We start from the raw sequence: 20,996 nt of genomic DNA on the forward strand, positions 1-20,996 counted from the left end.
GGTGTTTTGGTGTTTTGGTGTTCTGGTGTTCTGGTGTTTTAGTGTTCTGATGTTCTAGTGTTCTAGTGTTCTAGTGTTCTGGTGTTCTGGTGTTCTGGTGTTCTAGTGTTCTAGTGTTCTAGTGTTCTGGTGTTCTGGTGTTTTGGTGTTCTGGTGTTCTAGTGTTCTAGTGTTCTGGTGTTCTGGTGTTCTGGTGTTTTGGTGTTCTGGTGTTCTAGTGTTCTAGTGTTCTGGTGTTCTGGTGTTCTGGTGTTCTGGTGTTCTGGTGTTCTAGTGTTCTAGTGTTTTAGTGTAGTAAGGGAACAGAGACAGGTGTTCTCTCAGATGTATTTGTTTTATTGACAGTTTATCAGACAACAGCAAAACACAGATCACTCTTTCTGCACACATTTACACACTCTGATTCAACAATAAATACTGTCTTTTTTGAACGATCACACTCTTAAAACAAAACAATCTTATATGTTTTCCAACCAACTCACCCATGTACAATGTCACACCAGTGGAGTCAGACTAATAGGTAGTATAAGAGCATGTTTGCTCCTGTATAATTGATTCACTCTCGGATAGATTGATTGATTTTAAACACAGTTAGACCAGGTGGAATGGTTGCCATATAGCTCACTTCTCCTGTCCTCTCAGGTCTACTCAAGTGCCTATGGTGTGGGGCTTGATGAGGGATTCAGGAGCCCTCTGCCCTTCCTCTCCTCTAGTGCCCAGTGAAACAGGAAGTAGGTGTGTTCCACTGCAGCTGTCAATCACAAGAGGAGCCCCCGGGTTCCTGTGGATCTGTGTAGCCCTGATTGGTTCTTCCCCTGGATCCCATAGAAGAGCCCTGAGGGCCGGACTGATAACCTGACTGGTTCTGGTACTGGGAGCCATCCTGGTACTGGTTGCCATCTTGATTGCCATCTTGATAGTGGTTTTGGTACTGGTCACCCTCCGGATCCTGGTTCTGATCCTGGTTTTGCTGTTGGTAGTGGTAGCCCTTCTCCGCTGACCAGCCCTGGTAGCGCCCCTCTTCCTGGTTGTCCTGGGGGTCAAGGTCATTGTCAGGGGAGAAGGTGTCGTCAAGGTGGTCATCATAGCGCTGGTAGGTGCTGGCGTGAGCCTGTTCCTCTCTGGTGCTGATCTCCAAAGAGCTGTTCCATATCCCATAGCAACCGTAGATCAGTATACCTAGAGAGACAGACCATAATAATATCACATCCCATAGCAACCGTAGATCAGTACACCTAGAAAGACAGACCATAATAATATCACATCCCATAGCAACCGTAGATCAGTACACCTAGAAAGAGGATACAGGAAGGAAAGAGAGGAGCAGATGGATGGAAAGATAAGGAGATACAGGAGGGTAGAGGGGGGAGAGAGGAGGGGGAGAGGGGAGAGGGGGGTAGAGGGAGAGGGGAGAGGGGGGAGAGAGGAGGGGGAGAGGCGAGGGGGAGAGGGGAGAGGGGGGGAGAGGGAGAGGGGGGAGAGAGGAGGGGGAAAGGGGAGGGGGAGAGGGGAGGGGGAGAGGGGGGTAGAGGGAGAGGGGAGGAGGGAGAGAGGAGGGGGAGAGGGGAGGGGGGAGAGGGGGGTAGAGGGAGAGGGGAGGAGGGAGAGAGGAGGGGGAGAGGGGAGGGGGGAGAGAGGAGTGGGGAAGATATTAGGGGCTGAGGGGGGTAAGAGGAGGGTAGAGGGAGAGAGGGGGGAGAGGGAGAGAGGAGAGGGAGAGGGGAGGGGGGGAGAGGGGGGTAGAGGGAGAGAGGAGGGGGAGAGGAGGGGTAGAGGGGAGGGGGAGAGAAGAGAGGGGGAGAGAGGAGAGGGGGGAGAGGGAGAGGGAGAGAGGAGAGGGGAGGGGGGAGAGGGGGGGAGAGGGAGAGAGGAAGGGGAGAGGGGAGGGGGAGAGAAGAGAGGGGGAGAGAGTAGGGGCAGAGGGGGGTAAGAGGAGGGTAGAGGGAGAGAGGGGGGAGAGGGAGAGGGAGAGGGAGAGAGGAGAGGGAGAGGGGAGGGGGAGAGGGGGGTAGAGGGAGAGAGGAGGGGTAGAGGGGAGGGGGAGAGAAGAGAGGGGGAGAGATGAGAGGGGGGGGAGGGGGAGAGGGAGAGAGGAGAGGGGTAGAGGGAGAGAGGAGGGGGAGAGAGGAGGGGTAGAGGGGAGGGGGGGAGAAGAGAGGGGGAGAGAGGAGGGGCAGAGGGGGGTAAGAGGAGGGTAGAGGGAGAGAGGAGGGGGAGAGAGGAGGTGGAGAGGGGAGAGAGGAGAGGGGGAGAGAGGAGGGGCAGAGGGGGGTAGAGGGAGAGAGAAGAGGGGGGTAAGAGGAGGGTAGAGGGAGAGAGGAGGAGGAGAGAGGAGGGGGAGAGGGGGGTAAGAGGAGGGTAGAGGGAGAGAGGAGGGTAGAGGGAGAGAGGAGAGGGGGGAGAGAGGAGGGGGAGAGGGGGGTAGAGGGAGAGAGGGGGGAGAGAGGAGGGTAGATGGAGAGAGGAGGGAGAGAGGAGGGTAGAGGGAGAGAGGAGGGGGAGATATGAGAGGGGGGAGAGAGGGGAGTAAGAGGAGGATGAGAGGGGGGAGGGAGGAGGGTAGAGGGAGAGAGGGGGAGAGAGGAGAGGGGGAGAGGAAGGGGGGAGAGAGAGAGGAGGTGGAGAGAGGAGGGGGGTAAGAGGAGGGTAGAGGGAGAGAGGAGGGTAGAGGGAGAGAGGAGAGGGGGGAGAGAGGAGGGGGAGAGGGGGGTAGAGGGAGAGAGGGGGGAGAGAGGAGGGTAGATGGAGAGAGGAGGGAGAGAGGAGGGTAGAGGGAGAGAGGAGGGGGAGATATGAGAGGGGGGAGAGAGGGGAGTAAGAGGAGGATGAGAGGGGGGAGGGAGGAGGGTAGAGGGAGAGAGGGGGGAGAGGGAGAGAGAGGAGAGCGGGGAGAGAGGAGGGTAGAGAGAGAGAGGTGAGAAAGGGGGGAGAGAGGAGGGTAGAGGGAGAGAGGAGAGGGGGGAGAGAGGAGGCTCTCTTCTCCACATGAAGGAAGTGACTAGAGAGAGTGTAACTAACCCAGAGTGCACCAGACAGCGAAGCGTGCCCAGGTGAGCGGCGACAGTTTCAGCATCAGGTAGGAGTTTACCAAGATGGCCACTGCGGGGACAAACGGCACGCACGGCGCCATGTAGGGCAGGATCCGCCCACTCTCAGGCTGGCGCACGATCACCACCAGTATGGTTGCTATTTTGCCCGCCAATAGTGTCGCTACGATACCTGAAACGGCCGAGCCCGCTCCGGTCCCTCGCTCCACGCCGAAGATGACAGTGGCCCAGAGGAGGAAGGAGAGGAGGAAGAGAAGGAGGGTGCAGCGTGTCACCATGCGACCGGAGGACGGGGTGGGACGGGCCGAGGCGTCAGGGATCCCCAGGCGAACACGCAGGGTGGAGTAACGACTACCTAGAACCCTCTTCAACAGCGAGGAGGGGCTGCCAGAGTCGCCAGGTTCACCTGCAACACCGCTCGATTGGTAGCCGGAGCTGTCAGGGTCAAAGGTCGATGAGTCTGCTCCGCCAATCAACATCTGGTCATCGTTGGTGGGCAGAGTTCCGTCATCACATTCCGCCATCACGCCCTCTTTCTGCCTAGGCCCCTCCTCTTCCTCCCCAGGCAGGAAGTTGTGTGTGTCTGTGTCGGGCTGGTAGCGCAGCAGCAGGACACACACACTGACCAAGGTGTAAGCTAGTAGCGTTCCTATAGACATCATCTCTATGAGATCTTGCAGGGAGACAAGGAGAGACATGAGAGCAGCCAGACAGCCAGACACCAGACACGCTACTGCTGGAGTGTGAGTGTACGGAGAGACGTTGGCCAGGAACCTGCACACACACACAGGAATAAACACACATTACTACCATTTAGTGAACATTCATCTTCATAACATTAGTCTGTGTGTGTGTGTGTGTGTCCATGCCTGTGTGCATGTGCTGTTCACCTGAAGAGCAGTCCGTCTCTAGCCATAGCGTATATGACCCTGGGCATGGGGAACAGGGAGCCCATTAGACTGACAGTGAGGCCAGCTATAGACCCTACAGCCACTATGTATTTCCCTGGCAGGAACCCATGCACTGCAAACATCTCCATCAGTGGAGCTGAACCATCGATCAGGTCATAAGGAACCATCAGAGTCAGGACCACAGACACCTAGGGAGGGACACACACATTAATACCACACACACGTAATAATGAAGACAGTAACAGCAGAGAGGAGGGAGATGTGCGTGTACTCACAGAGACGTATGCAGTCAGGCAGGTTATCAGACTAGCAGTAATAGCATAGGGTATAGAGGTGTTGGGACTCTTGGCTTCTTCTCCTGTCGTAGCGATGATGTCAAACCCTATGAAGGCATAGAAACAAGTGGCCGCTCCCTTCATCACCTGGTACACACACACACACACACATCAGAGAGAGGTTAATGTGTTTGTGTGTGTGTGTGTCTCGGTGAATGTTGTTGTGTGTGTGTGCCTGCGTATTCGTGTTTGTCTTGGTTTAGCTGAGCGTATCTCTTACCCCAGACCATCCGTAGGGCAGGAAGTTTCCCGCCTCCCAGTTGTCAGCGGAGAGAAAGAAGAGTCCAGAGATGATCAGGAAGCACCACACCACCAGGTTGACCATGTTCAGAACGTTATTCAACCCTACCGAGTTACGAACCCCTAATGACACAATTACCGTGACAACCAGCGATATGGCCATGGCCAGGACGTCAGGGTACGACTCCTCCCCTTTACCTGCAGGGGGGAGGGGAGATTATAGGCACACAAACACACACACACACACACACACACACACACAGTCACTCACTCACCCAGGCCTCTGAGTGTCCCCAGGTGTGTTAACATGTAGCTCGAGATGCTGTGATTGGCCAGCGAGTCAAACATGCTGCTGAGAGCCGACGCCCCGGCTGCAGTACCAATTAGGTACTCCAGGATCAGATTCCAGCCAATGAAAAAGGCCGTACACTCCCCCACTGTGACATAGCTGTAGGTGTAGGCTGACCCAGTTGTCTTAGGGACACGCACGCCAAACTCTGCATAACATACACCTGGAAGAGAGACACACAATTGACCCAGGTTAAACACACAGACATGTCAAACTACTACAAACACATATACAGTGGGGCAAAAAAGTATTTAGTCAGCCACCAATTGTGCAAGTTCTCCCACTTGAAAAGATGAGAGGCCTGTAATTTTCATCATAGGTACACTTCAACTATGACAGACAAAATGAGGGAGAAAAAATCCAGAAAATCACATTGTAGGATTTTTTTAATATATATTTTTTTATTTTATCCCTTTTTCTCCCCAATTTCATGGTATCCAATTGTTTTTAGTAGCTACTATCTTGTCTCATCGCTACAACTCCCGTACGGGCTCGGGAGAGACGAAGGTTGAAAATCATGCCTCCGATACACAACCCAACCAAGCCACACTGCTTCTTAACACAGCGCGCATCCAACCATCCAGCCAGCCGCACCAATGTGTCGGAGGAAACACTGTGCACCTGGCAACCTTGGTTAGCGTGCACTGCGCCTGGCCCGCCACAGGAGTAGCTGGTGCACGATGAAGGACATCCCTACTGACCAAGCCCTCCCTAACCTGGACGACGCAGGGCCAATTGTGCGTCGCCCCACGGACCTCCCGGTCACGGCCAGTTGCGACAGAGCCTGGGCGCGAACCCAGAGTCTCTGGTGGCACAGCTGGCGCTGCAGTACCTGTTTGAACTTGTTATCAGTATAAAAGACACCTGTCCGCAACCTCAAACAGTCACACTCCAAACTCCACTATGGCCAAGAACAAAGAGCTGTCAAAGGACACCAGAAACAAAATTGTAGACCTGCACCAGGCTGGGAAGACTGAATCTGCAATAGGTAAGCAGCTTGGTTTGAAGAAATCAACTGTGGGAGAAATTATTAGGAAATGGAAGACATACAAGACCACTGATAATCTCCCTCGATCTGGGGCTCCACGCAAGATCTCACCCCGTCGGGTCAAAATGATCACAAGTACGGTGAGCAAAAATCCCAGAACCATACGGGGGACCTAGTGAATGACCTGCAGAGAGCTGGGACCAAAGTAACAAAGCCTACCATCAGTAACACACTACGCCGCCAGGGACTCAAATCCTGCAGTGCCAGACGTGTCCCCCTGCTTAAGCCAGTACATGTCCAGGCCTGTCTGAAGTTTGCTAGAGAGCATTTGAATGGCCAGAAGAAGACTGGGAGAATGTCATATGGTCAGATGAAACCAAAATATAACTTTTTGGTAAAAACTCAACTCGTCGTGTTTGGAGGACAAAGAATGCTGAGTTGCATCCAAACCTACTGTGAACACCATACCTACTGTGAAGCATGGGGGTGGAAACATCATGCTTGGGGCTGTTTTTCTGAAAGGGACCAGGACGACTGATCCGTGTAAAGGAAAGTATGATTGGGGCCATGAATCGTGAGATTTTGAGTGAAAACCTCCTTCCATCAGCAAGGGCATTGAAGATGAAACGTGGCTGGGTCTTTCAGCATGACAATGATCCCAAACACACGGAGTGGCTTTGTAAGAAGCATTTCAAGGTCCTGGAGTGGCCTAGCCAGTCTCTAGATCTCAACCCCATAGAAAATCTTTGGAGGGAGTTGAAAGTCTGTGTTGCCCAGCAACAGCCCCAAAACATCACTGCTCTAGAGGAGATCTGCATGGAGGAATGGGCCAAAATACCAGCAACAGTGTGTGAAAACCTTGTAAAGACTTACAGAAAACGTTTTACCTCTGTCATTTCCAACAAAGGGTATATAACAAAGTATTGACCAAATACTTATTTTCCACCATAATTTGCTAATAAATTCATTAAAAATCCTACAATGCGATTTTCTGGATTTTTTTTCTAATTTTGTCTGTCATAGTTGAAGTGTACCTATGATGAAAATTACAGGCCTCTCTCATCTTTTTAAGTGGGAGAACTTGCACAATTGGTGGCTGACTGAATACTTTTTTGCCCCACTGTATGTGTGTGTGTGTATGTGCGTGTCTCTGACCTGACAGTATAGAAGCCACAGCAGCGATGATGAAGGACAGGATCACTCCTGGCCCCGCCATCTCCTTAGCAACCAGCCCGGCAACCACGTACATCCCTGTGCCAACGCAGCTCCCCACCCCTAGCGACACCAGGTCAGCTGTCGTCAGGACCCTAGCCAGCCCCCCTACCTCTGTGATATCGTCGCTGACCTCTGACCCCTGACCCATCCTACCCACAGGTTTGGTCCTGAGCAGGCGGGAGTACAGGCTGTACCATGCATCTCCCCAGGACACACGCCTCAGCCATTCTGCCATAGCGGTGGGAACGGGATGGGTGTGTGTGTTTCCTCCAACCTATTCCTTTATCACTATTTCCCTCTCATTTGTCTCTGTCTCTGTCTCTCTCTCTGTCGGTCTCTGTCACTCTCTCTCTCTCTGTCTCTGTCTCTCTCTCTGTCTCTCTCTCTGTCTCTCTCTCTCTCTCTCTCTGTCTCTGTCTCTCTCTCTGTCTCTCTCTCTGTCTGTCTCTCTGTCTCTCTCTCTGTCTCTCTCTCTGTCTGTCTCTGTGTCTCTCTCTCTGTCTGTCTCTGTGTCAGAGAGTATCCATGCCAGCTTCAGTCCACACTGTTCTGGAGTTGGAGTTTGCGCTGAGGTCTCTGTAAAGACAGAAAAATAATGTGTTGTTGTAAATGTTAGACAGATTGACGGGCAGACAGTGCTGAACACAGGTGATAGCATTAAGCCTGTAGGTAAACCTGTAGTTACGTATGCCTGTAGGTACGTATGCCTGTAGGTACGTATGCCTGTAGTTAATACTGTAGGTACGCCTGTAGGTAAGAATGTAGGTACGTATGCCTGTAGGTAATACTGTAGTTACGCCTGTAGGTAATATTGTAGTTACGCCTGTAGGTAAGCCTGTAGGTACGTATGCCTGTAGGTAAGAATGTAGGTACGTATGCCTGTAGGTAAGCCTGTAGGTACGTATGCCTGTAGGTAAGAATGTAGGTATGTACGCCTGTAGGTACGTATGCCTGTAGGTAATACTGTAGGTAAGCCTGTAGGTATGTACGCCTGTAGGTATGTACGCCTGTAGATACATACGCCTGTAGGTACGTACGCCTGTACTGTAGACACGCCTGTACTGTAGGTACGCCTGTACTGTAGGCACGCCTGTACTGTAGACACGCCTGTAGGTACGTACGCCTGTACTGTAGGTATGTAAGCCTGTAGGTACATAAGCCTGTAGGTAAGTAAGCCTGTAGGTAAGCCTGTAGGTACGTATGCCTGTAGGTAAGTAAGCCTGTATGTAAGCCTGTAGGTACGTATGCCTGTAGGTAAGCCTGTAGGTAAGCCTGTAGGTACGTATGCCTGTAAGTAAGCCTGTAGGTAAGCCTGTAGGTACATATATGCCTGTAGGTACATATGCCTGTAGGTACATATATGCCTGTAGGTACATATGCCTGTAGGTACATATATGCCTGTAGGTACATATGCCTGTAGGTACGTATGCCTGTAGGTACGCCTGTAAGTAACACTAGAACATAAAGGCATCACCTTTTCTCCTCTCTCACTAGAGCGAGACTCCCTCTAAAATATTTATCAGACAGCACCTGATCCCACATCACAGTAGAGAACTACACCAACTTCAGCCGACAGACAACAAACTACCCTCTGTGTACATCTATAACCTACACTACTGACAGTAACATTAAGTTACTGATTTAAACAAGATAAATTTCCCTGAGGAACAAAATGAAATTAGATATATGAATAAAGAAACTGGTTTCCATATGTAGGCTGCAGCTTCACGATAAAGAACCCACAGGTGACTGATGGACAGGTGACATACTGACATGTGACTGACAGACCGGTGACTGACAGACAAGTGACTGACAGACAAGTGACTGACGGACAGGTGACTGACAGACAGGTGACTGACAGACAGGTGACTGACAGACAGGTGACTGACGGACAGGTGACTGACGGACAGGTAACTGACAGACAGGTGACTGACGGACAGGTGACTGATAGACAGGCGAGACCACAATAGACAGGTGACTGACGGACAGGTGACTGACGGACAGGTAACTGACAGACAGGTGACTGACAGACAGGTAACTGACAGACAGGTGACTGACGAACAGGTAATTGACGGACAGGTGACTGACGGACAGGCGAGAGGTGAGACCACAATAGACAGGTGACTGACGGACAGGTGACTGACGGACAGGTGACTGACGGACAGGTAACTGACAGACAGGTAACTGACAGACAGGTGACTGACAAACAGGTGACTGACGGACAGGCGAGAGGCGAGACCACAATAGACAGGTGAATAACACAGAACATCTCTAGTCTTTCAACACATATGTACACGAATGCACATACAGGACACAGAATAAACACTCACCCGTTTGGTGCTTTCCCCAGGAGAATGGGCAGATACAGAGGCTTTACCTCGGTTCCATGTTTACTGCAGAGAAAGAGAGAGCAGCCAAGGCCGGACTGGGAGGAGGTGAAAGAGGAGGTCGAAGGGAGAGAAGGGGGTAAATTATTCAGTAGCCAGTCCATGTGATCAGAGTCAAGTCTATTATTCATCACCAAGGAGCCAGCCTGGGTGGTGTGTCCAGCTGTACCGTATGAAACCTGGGAATGAGACAGGTGTGTGTTATCTATAGGGAGGAGCGACTCAGTCAGTCAATGGTTAACTACACCCCGAGAAATGTGATTTATACTGGCCTCATTTACTGGCCTCATCAACAGCCCTCTCATATTAGATCCCACAGGCCTGGAACCAGGGGATCCCAGCAGTGGATGTGGTGTTAGCAGAGATGAGAGATCTAAGGAACAGAGATGATGGAGGAGAGGAGTTTAAGCTGGAGATGGGCTAATACTTAATCATCCTCCTCCCTCTTCTCCAGGTTATTTTTGTGGTGTTGACCGTTGAGGGCTGGGGTATAATGGGTTTAGGATCATGTGGGCTGGGGTATAATGGGTTTAGGATCATGTGGGCGGGCTGGTGTATAATGGGTTTAGGATCATGTGGGCGGGCTGGGGTATAATGGGTTTAGGATCATGTGGGCTGGGGTATAATGGGTTTAGGATCATGTGGGCTGGGGTATAATGGGTTTAGGATCATGTGGGCTGGGGTATAATGGGTTTAGGATCATGTGGGCTGGGGTATAATGGGTCTAGGATCATGTGGGCTGGGGTATAATGGGTTTAGGATCATGTGGGCTGGGGTATAATGGGTCTAGGATCATGTGGGCTGGGGTATAATGGGTTTAGGATCATGTGGACTGGGGTATAATGGGTTTAGGATCATGTGGACTGGGGTATAATGGGTTTAGGATCATGTGGGCTGGGGTATAATGGGTTTAGGATCATGTGGGCTGGGGTATAATGGGTTTAGGATCATGTGGGCTGGGGTATAATGGGTTTAGGATCACGTGGGCTGGGGTATAATGGGTTTAGGATCATGTGGGCTGGGGTATAATGGGTTTAGGATCATGTGGGCTGGGGTATAATGGGTTTAGGATCATGTGGGCTGGGGTGTAATGGGTCTAGGATCATGTGGGCTGGGGTATAATGGGTTTAGGATCATGTGGACTGGGGTATAATGGGTTTAGGATCATGTGGACTGGGGTATAATGGGTTTAGGATCATGTGGGCTGGGGTATAATGGGTCTAGGATCATGTGGGCTGGGGTATAATGGGTCTAGGATCATGTGGACTGGGGTATAATGGGTTTAGGATCATGTGGACTGGGGTATAATGGGTTTAGGATCATGTGGGCTGGGGTATAATGGGTTTAGGATCATGTGGGCTGGGGTATAATGGGTCTAGGATCATGTGGGCTGGGGTATAATGGGTCTAGGATCATGTGGACTGGGGTATAATGGGTCTAGGATCATGTGGGCTGGGGTATAATGGGTCTAGGATCATGTGGGCTGGGGTATAATGGGTTTAGGATCATGTGGGCTGGGGTATAATGGGTCTAGGATCATGTGGGCTGGGGTATAATGGGTCTAGGATCATGTGGACTGGGGTATAATGGGTCTAGGATCATGTGGGCTCGGGTATAATGGGTCTAGGATCATGTGGGCTGGGGTATAATGGGTTTAGGATCATATGGGCTGGGGTATAATGGGTTTAGGATCATGTGGGCTGGGGTATAATGGGTTTAGGATCATGTGGGCTGGGGTATAATGGGTCTAGGATCATGTGGGCTGGGGTATAATGGGTTTAGGATCATGTGGGCTGGGGTATAATGGGTCTAGGATCATGTGGGCTGGGGTATAATGGGTCTAGGATCATGTGGGCTGGGGTATAATGGGTTTAGGATCATGTGGGCTGGGGTATAATGGGTTTAGGATCATGTGGGCTGGAGTATAATGGGTCTAAGATCATGTGGGCTGGGGTATAATGGGTTTAGGATCATGTGGGCTGGGGTATAATGGGTCTAGGATCATGTGGGCTGGGGTATAATGGGTCTAGGATCATGTGGGCTGGGGTATAATGGGTCTAGGATCATGTGGGCTGGGGTATAATGGGTCTAGGATCATGTGGACTGGGGTATAATGGGTCTAGGATCATGTGGGCTGGGGTATAATGGGTTTAGGATCATGTGGGCTGGGGTATAATGGGTTTAGGATCATGTGGGCTGGGGTATAATGGGTCTAGGATCATGTGGACTGGGGTATAATGGGTCTAGGATCATGTGGGCTGGGGTATAATGGGTCTAGGATCATGTGGGCTGGGGTATAATGGGTCTAGGATCATGTGGGCTGGGGTATAATGGGTCTAGGATCATGTGGGCTGGGGTATAATGGGTCTAGGATCATGTGGGCTGGGGTATAATGGGTTTAGGATCATGTGGGCTGGGGTATAATGGGTCTAGGATCATGTGGGCTGGGGTATAATGGGTTTAGGATCATGTGGGCTGGGGTATAATGGGTCTAGGATCATGTGGGCTGGGGTATAATGGGTCTAGGATCATGTGGGCTGGGGTATAATGGGTTTAGGATCATGTGGGCTGGGGTATAATGGGTTTAGGATCATGTGGGCTGGGGTATAATGGGTCTAGGATCATGTGGGCTGGGGTATAATGGGTCTAGGATCATGTGGGCTGGGGTATAATGGGTCTAGGATCATGTGGGCTGGGGTATAATGGGTTTAGGATCATGTGGGCTGGGGTATAATGGGTCTAGGATCATGTGGGCTGGGGTATAATGGGTCTAGGATCATGTAGGCTGGGGTATAATGGGTCTAGGATCATGTGGGCTGGGGTATAATGGGTCTAGGATCATGTGGGCTGGGGTATAATGGGTTTAGGATCATGTGGACTGGGGTATAATGGGTCTAGGATCATGTGGGCTGGGGTATAATGGGTCTAGGATCATGTGGGCTGGGGTATAATGGGTCTAGGATCATGTGGGCTGGGGTATAATGGGTCTAGGATCATGTGGGCTGGGGTATAATGGGTTTAGGATCATGTGGACTGGGGTATAATGGGTCTAGGATCATGTGGGCTGGGGTATAATGGGTCTAGGATCATGTGGGCTGGGGTATAATGGGTCTAGGATCATGTGGGCTGGGGTATAATGGGTCTAGGATCATGTGGGCTGGGGTATAATGGGTCTAGGATCATGTGGGCTGGGGTATAATGGGTCTAGGATCATGTGGGCTGGGGTATAATGGGTCTAGGATCATGTGGGCTGGGGTATAATGGGTCTAGGATCATGTGGGCTGGGGTATAATGGGTCTAGGATCATGTGGGCTGGGGTATAATGGGTCTAGGATCATGTGGACTGGGGTATAATGGGTCTAGGATCATGTGGGCTGGGGTATAATGGGTCTAGGATCATGTGGGCTGGGGTATAATGGGTCTAGGATCATGTGGGCTGGGGTATAATGGGTTTAGGATCATGTGGGCTGGGGTATAATGGGTCTAGGATCATGTGGGCTGGGGTATAATGGGTCTAGGATCATGTGGGCTGGGGTATAATGGGTCTAGGATCATGTGGACTGGGGTATAATGGGTCTAGGATCATGTGGGCTGGGGTATAATGGGTCTAGGATCATGTGGGCTGGGGTATAGGGCTAGGATCATGTGGACTGGGGTATAATGGGTCTAGGATCATGTGGGCTGGGGTATAATGGGTCTAGGATCATGTGGGCTGGGGTATAATGGGTCTAGGATCATGTGGGCTGGGGTATAATGGGTCTAGGATCATGTGGGCTGGGGTATAATGGGTCTAGGATAATGTGGGCTGGGGTATAATGGGTTTAGGATCATGTGGGCTGGGGTATAATGGGTCTAGGATCATGTGGGCTGGGGTATAATGGGTCTAGGATCATGTGGACTGGGGTATAATGGGTCTAGGATCATGTGGGCTGGGGTATAATGGGTCTAGGATCATGTGGGCTGGGGTATAATGGGTCTAGGATCATGTGGGCTGGGGTATAATGGGTCTAGGATCATGTGGACTGGGGTATAATGGGTCTAGGATCATGTGGGCTGGGGTATAATGGGTCTAGGATCATGTGGACTGGGGTATAATGGGTCTAGGATCATGTGGGCTGGGGTATAATGGGTCTAGGATCATGTGGGCTGGGGTATAATGGGTCTAGGATCATGTGGACTGGGGTATAATGGGTCTAGGATCATGTGGGCTGGGGTATAATGGGTCTAGGATCATGTGGGCTGGGGTATAATGGGTCTAGGATCATGTGGGCTGGGGTATAATGGGTTTAGGATCATGTGGGCTGGGGTATAATGGGTCTAGGATCATGTGGGCTGGGGTATAATGGGTCTAGGATCATGTGGGCTGGGGTATAATGGGTCTAGGATCATGTGGACTGGGGTATAATGGGTCTAGGATCATGTGGGCTGGGGTATAATGGGTCTAGGATCATGTGGGCTGGGGTATAATGGATCTAGGATCATGTGGGCTGGGGTATAATGGGTTTAGGATCATGTGGGCTGGGGTATAATGGGTCTAGGATCATGTGGGCTGGGGTATAATGGGTCTAGGATCATGTGGGCTGGGGTATAATGGGTTTAGGATCATGTGGGCTGGGGTATAATGGGTTTAGGATCATGTGGACTGGGGTATAATGGGTCTAGGATCATGTGGGCTGGGGTATAATGGGTCTAGGATCATGTGGACTGGGGTATAGGGCTAGGATCATGTGGGCTGGGGTATAATGGGTCTAGGATCATGTGGACTGGGGTATAGGGCTAGGATCATGTGGGCTGGGGTATAATGGGTCTAGGATCATGTGGGCTGGGGTATAATGGGTCTAGGATCATGTGGGCTGGGGTATAATGGATCTAGGATCATGTGGACTGGGGTATAATGGGTCTAGGATCATGTGGGCTGGGGTATAATGGGTCTAGGATCATGTGGGCTGGGGTATAATGGGTCTAGGATCGTGTGGGCTGGGGTATAATGGGTCTAGGATCATGTGGGCTGGGGTATAATGGGTCTAGGATCATGTGGACTGGGGTATAATGGATCTAGGATCATGTGGACTGGGGTATAATGGGTCTAGGATCATGTGGGCTGGGGTATAATGGGTTTAGGATCATGTGGGCTGGGGTATAATGGGTCTAGGATCATGTGGACTGGGGTATAATGGGTCTAGGATCATGTGGGCTGGGGTATAATGGGTCTAGGATCATGTGGACTGGGGTATAATGGGTTTAGGATCATGTGGGCTGGGGTATAATGGGTTTAGGATCATGTGGACTGGGGTATAATGGGTTTAGGATCATGTGGACTGGGGTATAATGGGTTTAGGATCATGTGGGCTGTGGTATAATGGGTCTAGGATCATGTGGGCTGGGGTATAATGGGTTTAGGATCATGTGGGCTGGGGTATAATGGGTTTAGGATCATGTGGGCTGGGGTATAATGGGTTTAGGATCATGTGGGCTGGGGTATAATGGGTTTAGGATCATGTGGACTGGGGTATAATGGATCTAGGATCATGTGGACTGGGGTATAATGGGTCTAGGATCATGTGGGCTGGGGTATAATGGGTCTAGGATCATGTGGACTGGGGTATAGGGCTAGGATCATGTGGGCTGGGGTATAATGGGTCTAGGATCATGTGGACTGGGGTATAGGGCTAGGATCATGTGGGCTGGGGTATAATGGGTCTAGGATCATGTGGACTGGGGTATAGGGCTAGGTATGGTCGGAGGACAGTTTTATAGCTACTCCAGTATTGTATCGTTGCTGTAATCTGCTTGTCATCTGACAGAACAGGTCAGGTTACCTACCTGCAGCCTGACTAATCAGTCTCAGGGCTAATAACATACACAGTTCCCTGCAATATAAAGCAGACACACTGAGAGTCAGTAGAAGCACACACACAAAGACAGGAAAACATACACTACTGTGCAGTTGCAGGGTCATTCAGGGTGAAATGGGCAGTGTGTTTTATCCACTGCAGATGAGAGCTGATTAGAGAGTGAGAACAAACCCAGAGACACCCATGCATCCACACACACTCAAGACACACCTAACAAACCAGGGGTGCTTTCAGTTCGTTTGAACGTTTGCTACGTTGAGGAACGGTTTGTACTGAAGGACACCCACACAGATGAAAGGAAAACAAAACCTGGGAATATAAAACATTCACTAGCATTCTGACATCAGCCAAGATTATATAACATAAGATTAAGGAAACTCAAACTAGGCAGACAATAACAGAGTAAAAACACTGACCCAGACTACTGCTACCAAAACATTACATTTATAAACAGTTAGTTGGTCGGAAAGATTTGTTTGGATTATAGTGAACTGAAGAAGGCTGCAGACTATTCTTTTTAACTAGGCAAGTCAGTTATGGACAAATTGGTTTAACTGCCTTGTTCAAGGCCAGAACGAGATTTTTACCTAGTCAGCTCGGGGCAACCGAGTTACTGGCCCAACGCTCTAACCACTAGGCTACCTGCCACCTGGGGTATCTACACTGGAGGTGGGGTATAGTAAAGATCATATAGGAGTAGGGTTCATACTCTGGTTAAAGGATGATAATCCCGTACTCCATATTCTAAGAGCAGTGCGTCGTCGAGGTCATTTATTTTATATTTTTTAAAAAATAACTTCCGGTTTAGCCAGCATTGCTGCTTTGCACACGGTATAACAATACAACAGGACACAGTACTCAGCCCCTGGTGACATCATGTGGACATACTGGGAATTACACCTGTGATGGTCATCTGAGAAATTCTGTGACAATTATTCCACACCCAAACTCATACTTCATTGAAAGTCATGCACCCACAAAATAAACGGGCAGAACACACCATGACTGTTTTGTTGATCTAATTTATTATCCTATCTCATGATGAAACACACTGAAGTTTGCAGTCCATCCACTGAAAAAAAGAAAGGTCTCTCAAACGACTTTCCCTGACACGCAGGTGACACGTGTGTGGGACCGGCCAGTCTCCAGTCCTACATGCTGGGGCAGGTGTGCGGAGCTTGGTTCTACTCGTCATTGTCTGACTCCTCCTCTTCCTGGCTGATCTGGAAGTATCTCAGCTCGTAGGTCTCCTTGTCTGACGCCACGACTCTCAGCCAATCACGGAGGTTGTTCTTCTTCAGGTACTTCTTGGTCAGGTATTTCAGGTACCTGTGGACAAATGGGAGAGGATAATGAGTTTGACGTCAAAGAAGGGGAGAAGAACACTTCAGATCTGTCCTAAAGGGTAGAGGCCAGGGTGTTTCTAAACCTACTCCTGGTTAACAAGGCATGCTGAGTAGTAGACTACGGACACCAACAGCCCACCTCTTAGAGAACTGCTTCTGTGACGTGACGTTGATCTTGTTCTTCAGGCGGGCGATCTCGATTACATTCGCCAGATTTCCTGTCTTGCCGTTGACTTTTACCCTCTCTTTGAGGAATGTTTCCTGTTGGACAGAGCACAGTGACACTAGGGAAGAGAACCCTAGGGTTTGAGCTAGGGAATGGAGCCCTAGTCCACACACAGAGTTAGGCAAACACAACACAGTAATAAAGTATAATATCCCTAGCCTGCTTAATGATGAGGAGGAGGTGGTGTCAGGCAAAGCAGGGCTGGTAACTTACAAAGTTGGCCGAGTCCAAAATGCCATCCTCCACAGGGTGGGTCAGGTCCAGGGTGAACTTCCAGGACACCCCCCTCTTGGTCCTCTTGACCACAGTCTGTTTCTTCTGCTTTAGCTAGGGAAAACAACCATGGCATTCAGATCATAGAAATATAAACGACGGGAATGATTCTGATCGCCATGACAGGCATTCCTCAATCTAATGTTCCTCCTGATTCTAAACCATGGCTCTCAGATAGAATAGGGATTAAGACAACATGATTCAGTTTTCCTTAGACTAGAGTAGTGTAATACAGGGGTGTCAAACTCATTCCAGAGGGCCTAGTGTCTACTGGTTTTGGGGTTTTCATTTCAATTAAGACCAAGACAACCAGGTGAGGGGAGCGCTTTACTAAATGGTGACCTTAATCCACCTTAAGTACAAGGGAGGAGCAAAATCCTGCAGACACTCGCCCCTCCGTGGAATGAGAATAGCAAATTCCCCTTTATTATACGGCAGTGGATCTAATTCACACTGACCATCAATCCAAAGGTAGATCAAATGTATTTATGCCATTGCAAGTGAAGAGAGGACCCCAAATGTATACTTATAAAATAAACAAATATTTTAAATTGGGAAAACCTCTTGAATCTATGCTCGGAAATTACTTTAGAGCGTTTCTCAAACTCAGTGCTGGGGTGGACCGAGGGCTGCACATTTTGGTTTTAGCCCTAGCACTACACAGCTGATTCAAATAATCAAAACGTGACAAAACTTGACATTAATAAAACCTCCCTGCAACCTAAAAATGTACATTCCCTACACTGGCTAAATTTTCACTTCCGTTATCCGAACATTAAAAAAATGATATTTTAAACGGTCAGGAAACGTATGGCTTTGTTCCCAGAACCAATGGGAAACCAAAAACGTATGTTCCCACAACTTTCAAGGAAACTAATGTGCTAGCTGGGAAGGGTTTGGAACCTCACCCTGGTAAGGTCATGGGTATGCTCAAAATGGCTGTCAGTCCTGACTTGAATGGCATTTTTGTTCGGCGGTTTGTACTTCTCATCAGGCTGTCAGTGAATAGATACAGCCTTTTCAAAATACAATCGCAGGAAATATGTTTGGAAAGCAAATTACAACTGGTGAAAAGACTAATTTGCCAGTTGAAGTTACATTTTTTTTCCTCAACTGACAAACCGCACTGCTTTTTCAAAGTAGTTCAGGCCTACCTTGAGACCATCACTGGTATGGTGAGAAGGCTACGCATATTTATGCTATCTTCATTGGGTGAGTCAGTATCACTGGAAAGTTGATTTAGTGGCCTATACTATTTATTTCCTCCCAATGTACTTTTTTAAAGACTGAGCCAATTGTGTGCCACCCTATGGGACTCCCAATCCTGGGGATGTTATGCAGCCTGGATTTGAACCAGGTACTGCAGTGCCTTAGACAGCTGTGACACTCATTTGTGTCTCCCTTTTATTGGCCCTGGGCCAGGTCTTGACCATGGCCCAGATTCCCAAAAGCATTCTAAGGCTACATTTTAATCTTAAAATAAGATCCTATGGTTCTAACAATTAATTTAGCCTAAAATGCTTTTGGTAATCTGGGCCTAGGTAGTTTGAGTGTCAGATTAGCCACTCTTGTGTAGTATTACAAAAAATAGTCTCCTGTCATGTAGGCCTAAATGAATTAGAATTGCTTGAAATGGGTTTTTAAAAAGGCCAAATTCGTCTGAACCCTGTTCAGATTAACCCCCATTTGTTTAAATTCAAAAAAATTAAAATAAAACACTTAACTGTATACCACTCGGCAAATCCGGTGATAGAATGCATTATTATCACTTATCAGCACCAACTCAAAACATCTTCACGCAGCTGTGCCTGTGTAGTGTTAAACCATAACGTGCACCCCTTTGGGGTCCCCAAGACAGAGTTTGGCAAACGCTGATTTACAGTAATGATAACTTTGAAACTGAACACGTGTACTGCTAGCTAGCTAACTTTATGCTAGCTTAGCCTTACTGCCTAATGAATGGCGAGTAGTCGCTTGCTTTACTTAATCACATAACCCCAGAAATATATATTGATGTATAATGTAAAGTGGTGCACATTTTGTTAAATAAAGTGAAATTAACAATGATAAGAAGGGTTTTTCTGTCGAGCTCTTTTCACGTACCGGTGCCATCTTGAGTGTGCGGAGTAGAAAGGAAGTTGCGTTAGTCGGGCGCGGTGTTCGTCAACGTCGTTACGTGAGCCCTTTGCCTAATATGGTCATTGTTCAGGAATGGCATTTCAAATTGGAATTTGGGATATTCTACTGTAGACTGCAGTACACTGATGAATTAAATGAAGGAAATACTATTACCATACTTTCAATAAATAAATCACTGGTGGTATATAGTTGTGAAATGAACCATTTTTCTGTAATTTGCCTTTGAATGCTGTATTTAAAAAAAAAATACTTTGCTTTGTATATCTTATGATAAATCTACTGTACTGCTATATTAGTTTGAAAAAAGAGGGGTTCATTGGTTATTCTTATGTTTTGTTGATCCACGCCAAAGCCCAAGTCGGGTCCAAAGAGCAGCCAGACAGCACCCACCCAGACAGCACCCACCCAGACCCAGCATGAGAGAGTGGTCAATCATTGACAGGTAGAAAAGCAGGGTCGTTGATTTACTGATGTAATAGGTCTGTATTATTGCTAATATGCTTACTGAGTAGCCTGACCACAAGCATGCATGAGTGACCAACAAGCTCACACACCTTATTTGATCTTTCTTTTATCCAAATCTTCTATATAGTGCCAATAGAAAGTCTACCACCCGTTTAACTTTTTCACGTTGTTGCCTAGAAATGTAAAGGGGTACTCGGCAGTAGAAACAATAACAGAGGCCTCCCCACCCCTGGTTCGGTAAAAAGATGAGGGATAGGGCTGGAGAAATGTAGTCATTCTCAAATTCCTATACAGAGCTATGGATGCAAGGATTGACCGGCCATGATATCAACATGATAGTTTTAACCATGTTGAGGCTATATAGTTTGTTTACATTTTCTTTGTTTACAAACATTGGAGTAAAACAAGCTTATATTTTGGGTTCTGATGGGGTATGACAGTTGAACTATGCACAAGGCATATATTCTTAAAGAATCAATGGGAACATATAATTAATTTACAAGTCAAATTGATGTAGCAACCGCTGATTGCCCCTTTAATTGCATTTTGATGTCATTGATCTACACAAAATACTCCGTAATGTCAAAGTGAAAAGATATATTTTTTTACAAATGTTTACATATTAACACATTGTATAACTAAAATAGCCATTGCTTAATTATTCACCCCCTTTTAGGCAAGACTAAATTTAGTTCAGAAGTAAAATTTGGCTTAACAAATCACATGATCTCTAAAATAATAGGGATTGACATCATTTCTGAATGACTTCACCTTCCTCTGTCCCCCATACGTACATCAGTAAGGTCCCTCAGTCAAGTACCGAATTAGAACAATAACAAACCAGACATTGAATATCTCTTTAAGCATGGTCAAGTTAATCATTTATTTATTAAACTACCCAGACACATCAAAGATGCAGTCATCCTTCTGAACTGAGCTGCAGGACAGGAAGGAAACTGGTTAGGGACGTCACCATGACAAAAAGTATTTCTTCCCAGTGCTGACTTAATGTAACTCATGTAATGTAAGCTCAAGCATTACATGTCTCATCCCCTCTCGACTGAAGTTCTGCCTGAAGTGAATGAACTAGCTAGCTAGTAGCTACCACACCCAGTTCATCTCTCCAATCTGTCCGTAGCAGTATTTAACAGCTGTAGTGTCTGGAAATGGTTTGTAGTCTGTTTTGTCTCGTTTCAACAGAAGTAAATTAACACGGCTAG

General features: G+C 48.4%; 2 protein-coding genes across 2 annotated transcripts; both read right to left on the reverse strand.

Annotated features, from left to right (window-relative positions):
- Positions 1–323: 323 nt before the first annotated feature.
- On the reverse strand, positions 324–9,595 carry LOC110490917 (probable cationic amino acid transporter). The gene is made up of 8 exons (XM_036943746.1): positions 9,416–9,595; positions 7,026–7,661; positions 4,809–5,045; positions 4,514–4,731; positions 4,234–4,380; positions 3,938–4,146; positions 3,019–3,821; positions 324–1,179 (listed from the first exon to the last, which is right to left on the reverse strand). Exons 2-8 carry the CDS (start codon positions 7,318–7,320, stop codon positions 755–757), a joined length of 2,334 nt encoding a protein of 777 aa, XP_036799641.1. The 5' UTR covers positions 7,321–7,661; positions 9,416–9,595; the 3' UTR covers positions 324–754.
- Positions 9,596–16,329: 6,734 nt separating this feature from the next.
- Positions 16,330–19,424, reverse strand: rpl22l1 (ribosomal protein L22-like 1). The gene is made up of 4 exons (XM_021562349.2): positions 19,276–19,424; positions 17,113–17,226; positions 16,813–16,934; positions 16,330–16,656 (listed from the first exon to the last, which is right to left on the reverse strand). Exons 1-4 carry the CDS (start codon positions 19,282–19,284, stop codon positions 16,512–16,514), a joined length of 390 nt encoding a protein of 129 aa, XP_021418024.1. The 5' UTR covers positions 19,285–19,424; the 3' UTR covers positions 16,330–16,511.
- Between the last annotated feature and the right edge of the window lie 1,572 nt (positions 19,425–20,996).

Source organism: Oncorhynchus mykiss, chromosome 15, assembly GCF_013265735.2.
Source record: "Oncorhynchus mykiss isolate Arlee chromosome 15, USDA_OmykA_1.1, whole genome shotgun sequence".
NCBI classification, from domain to species: domain Eukaryota; kingdom Metazoa; phylum Chordata; class Actinopteri; order Salmoniformes; family Salmonidae; genus Oncorhynchus; species Oncorhynchus mykiss.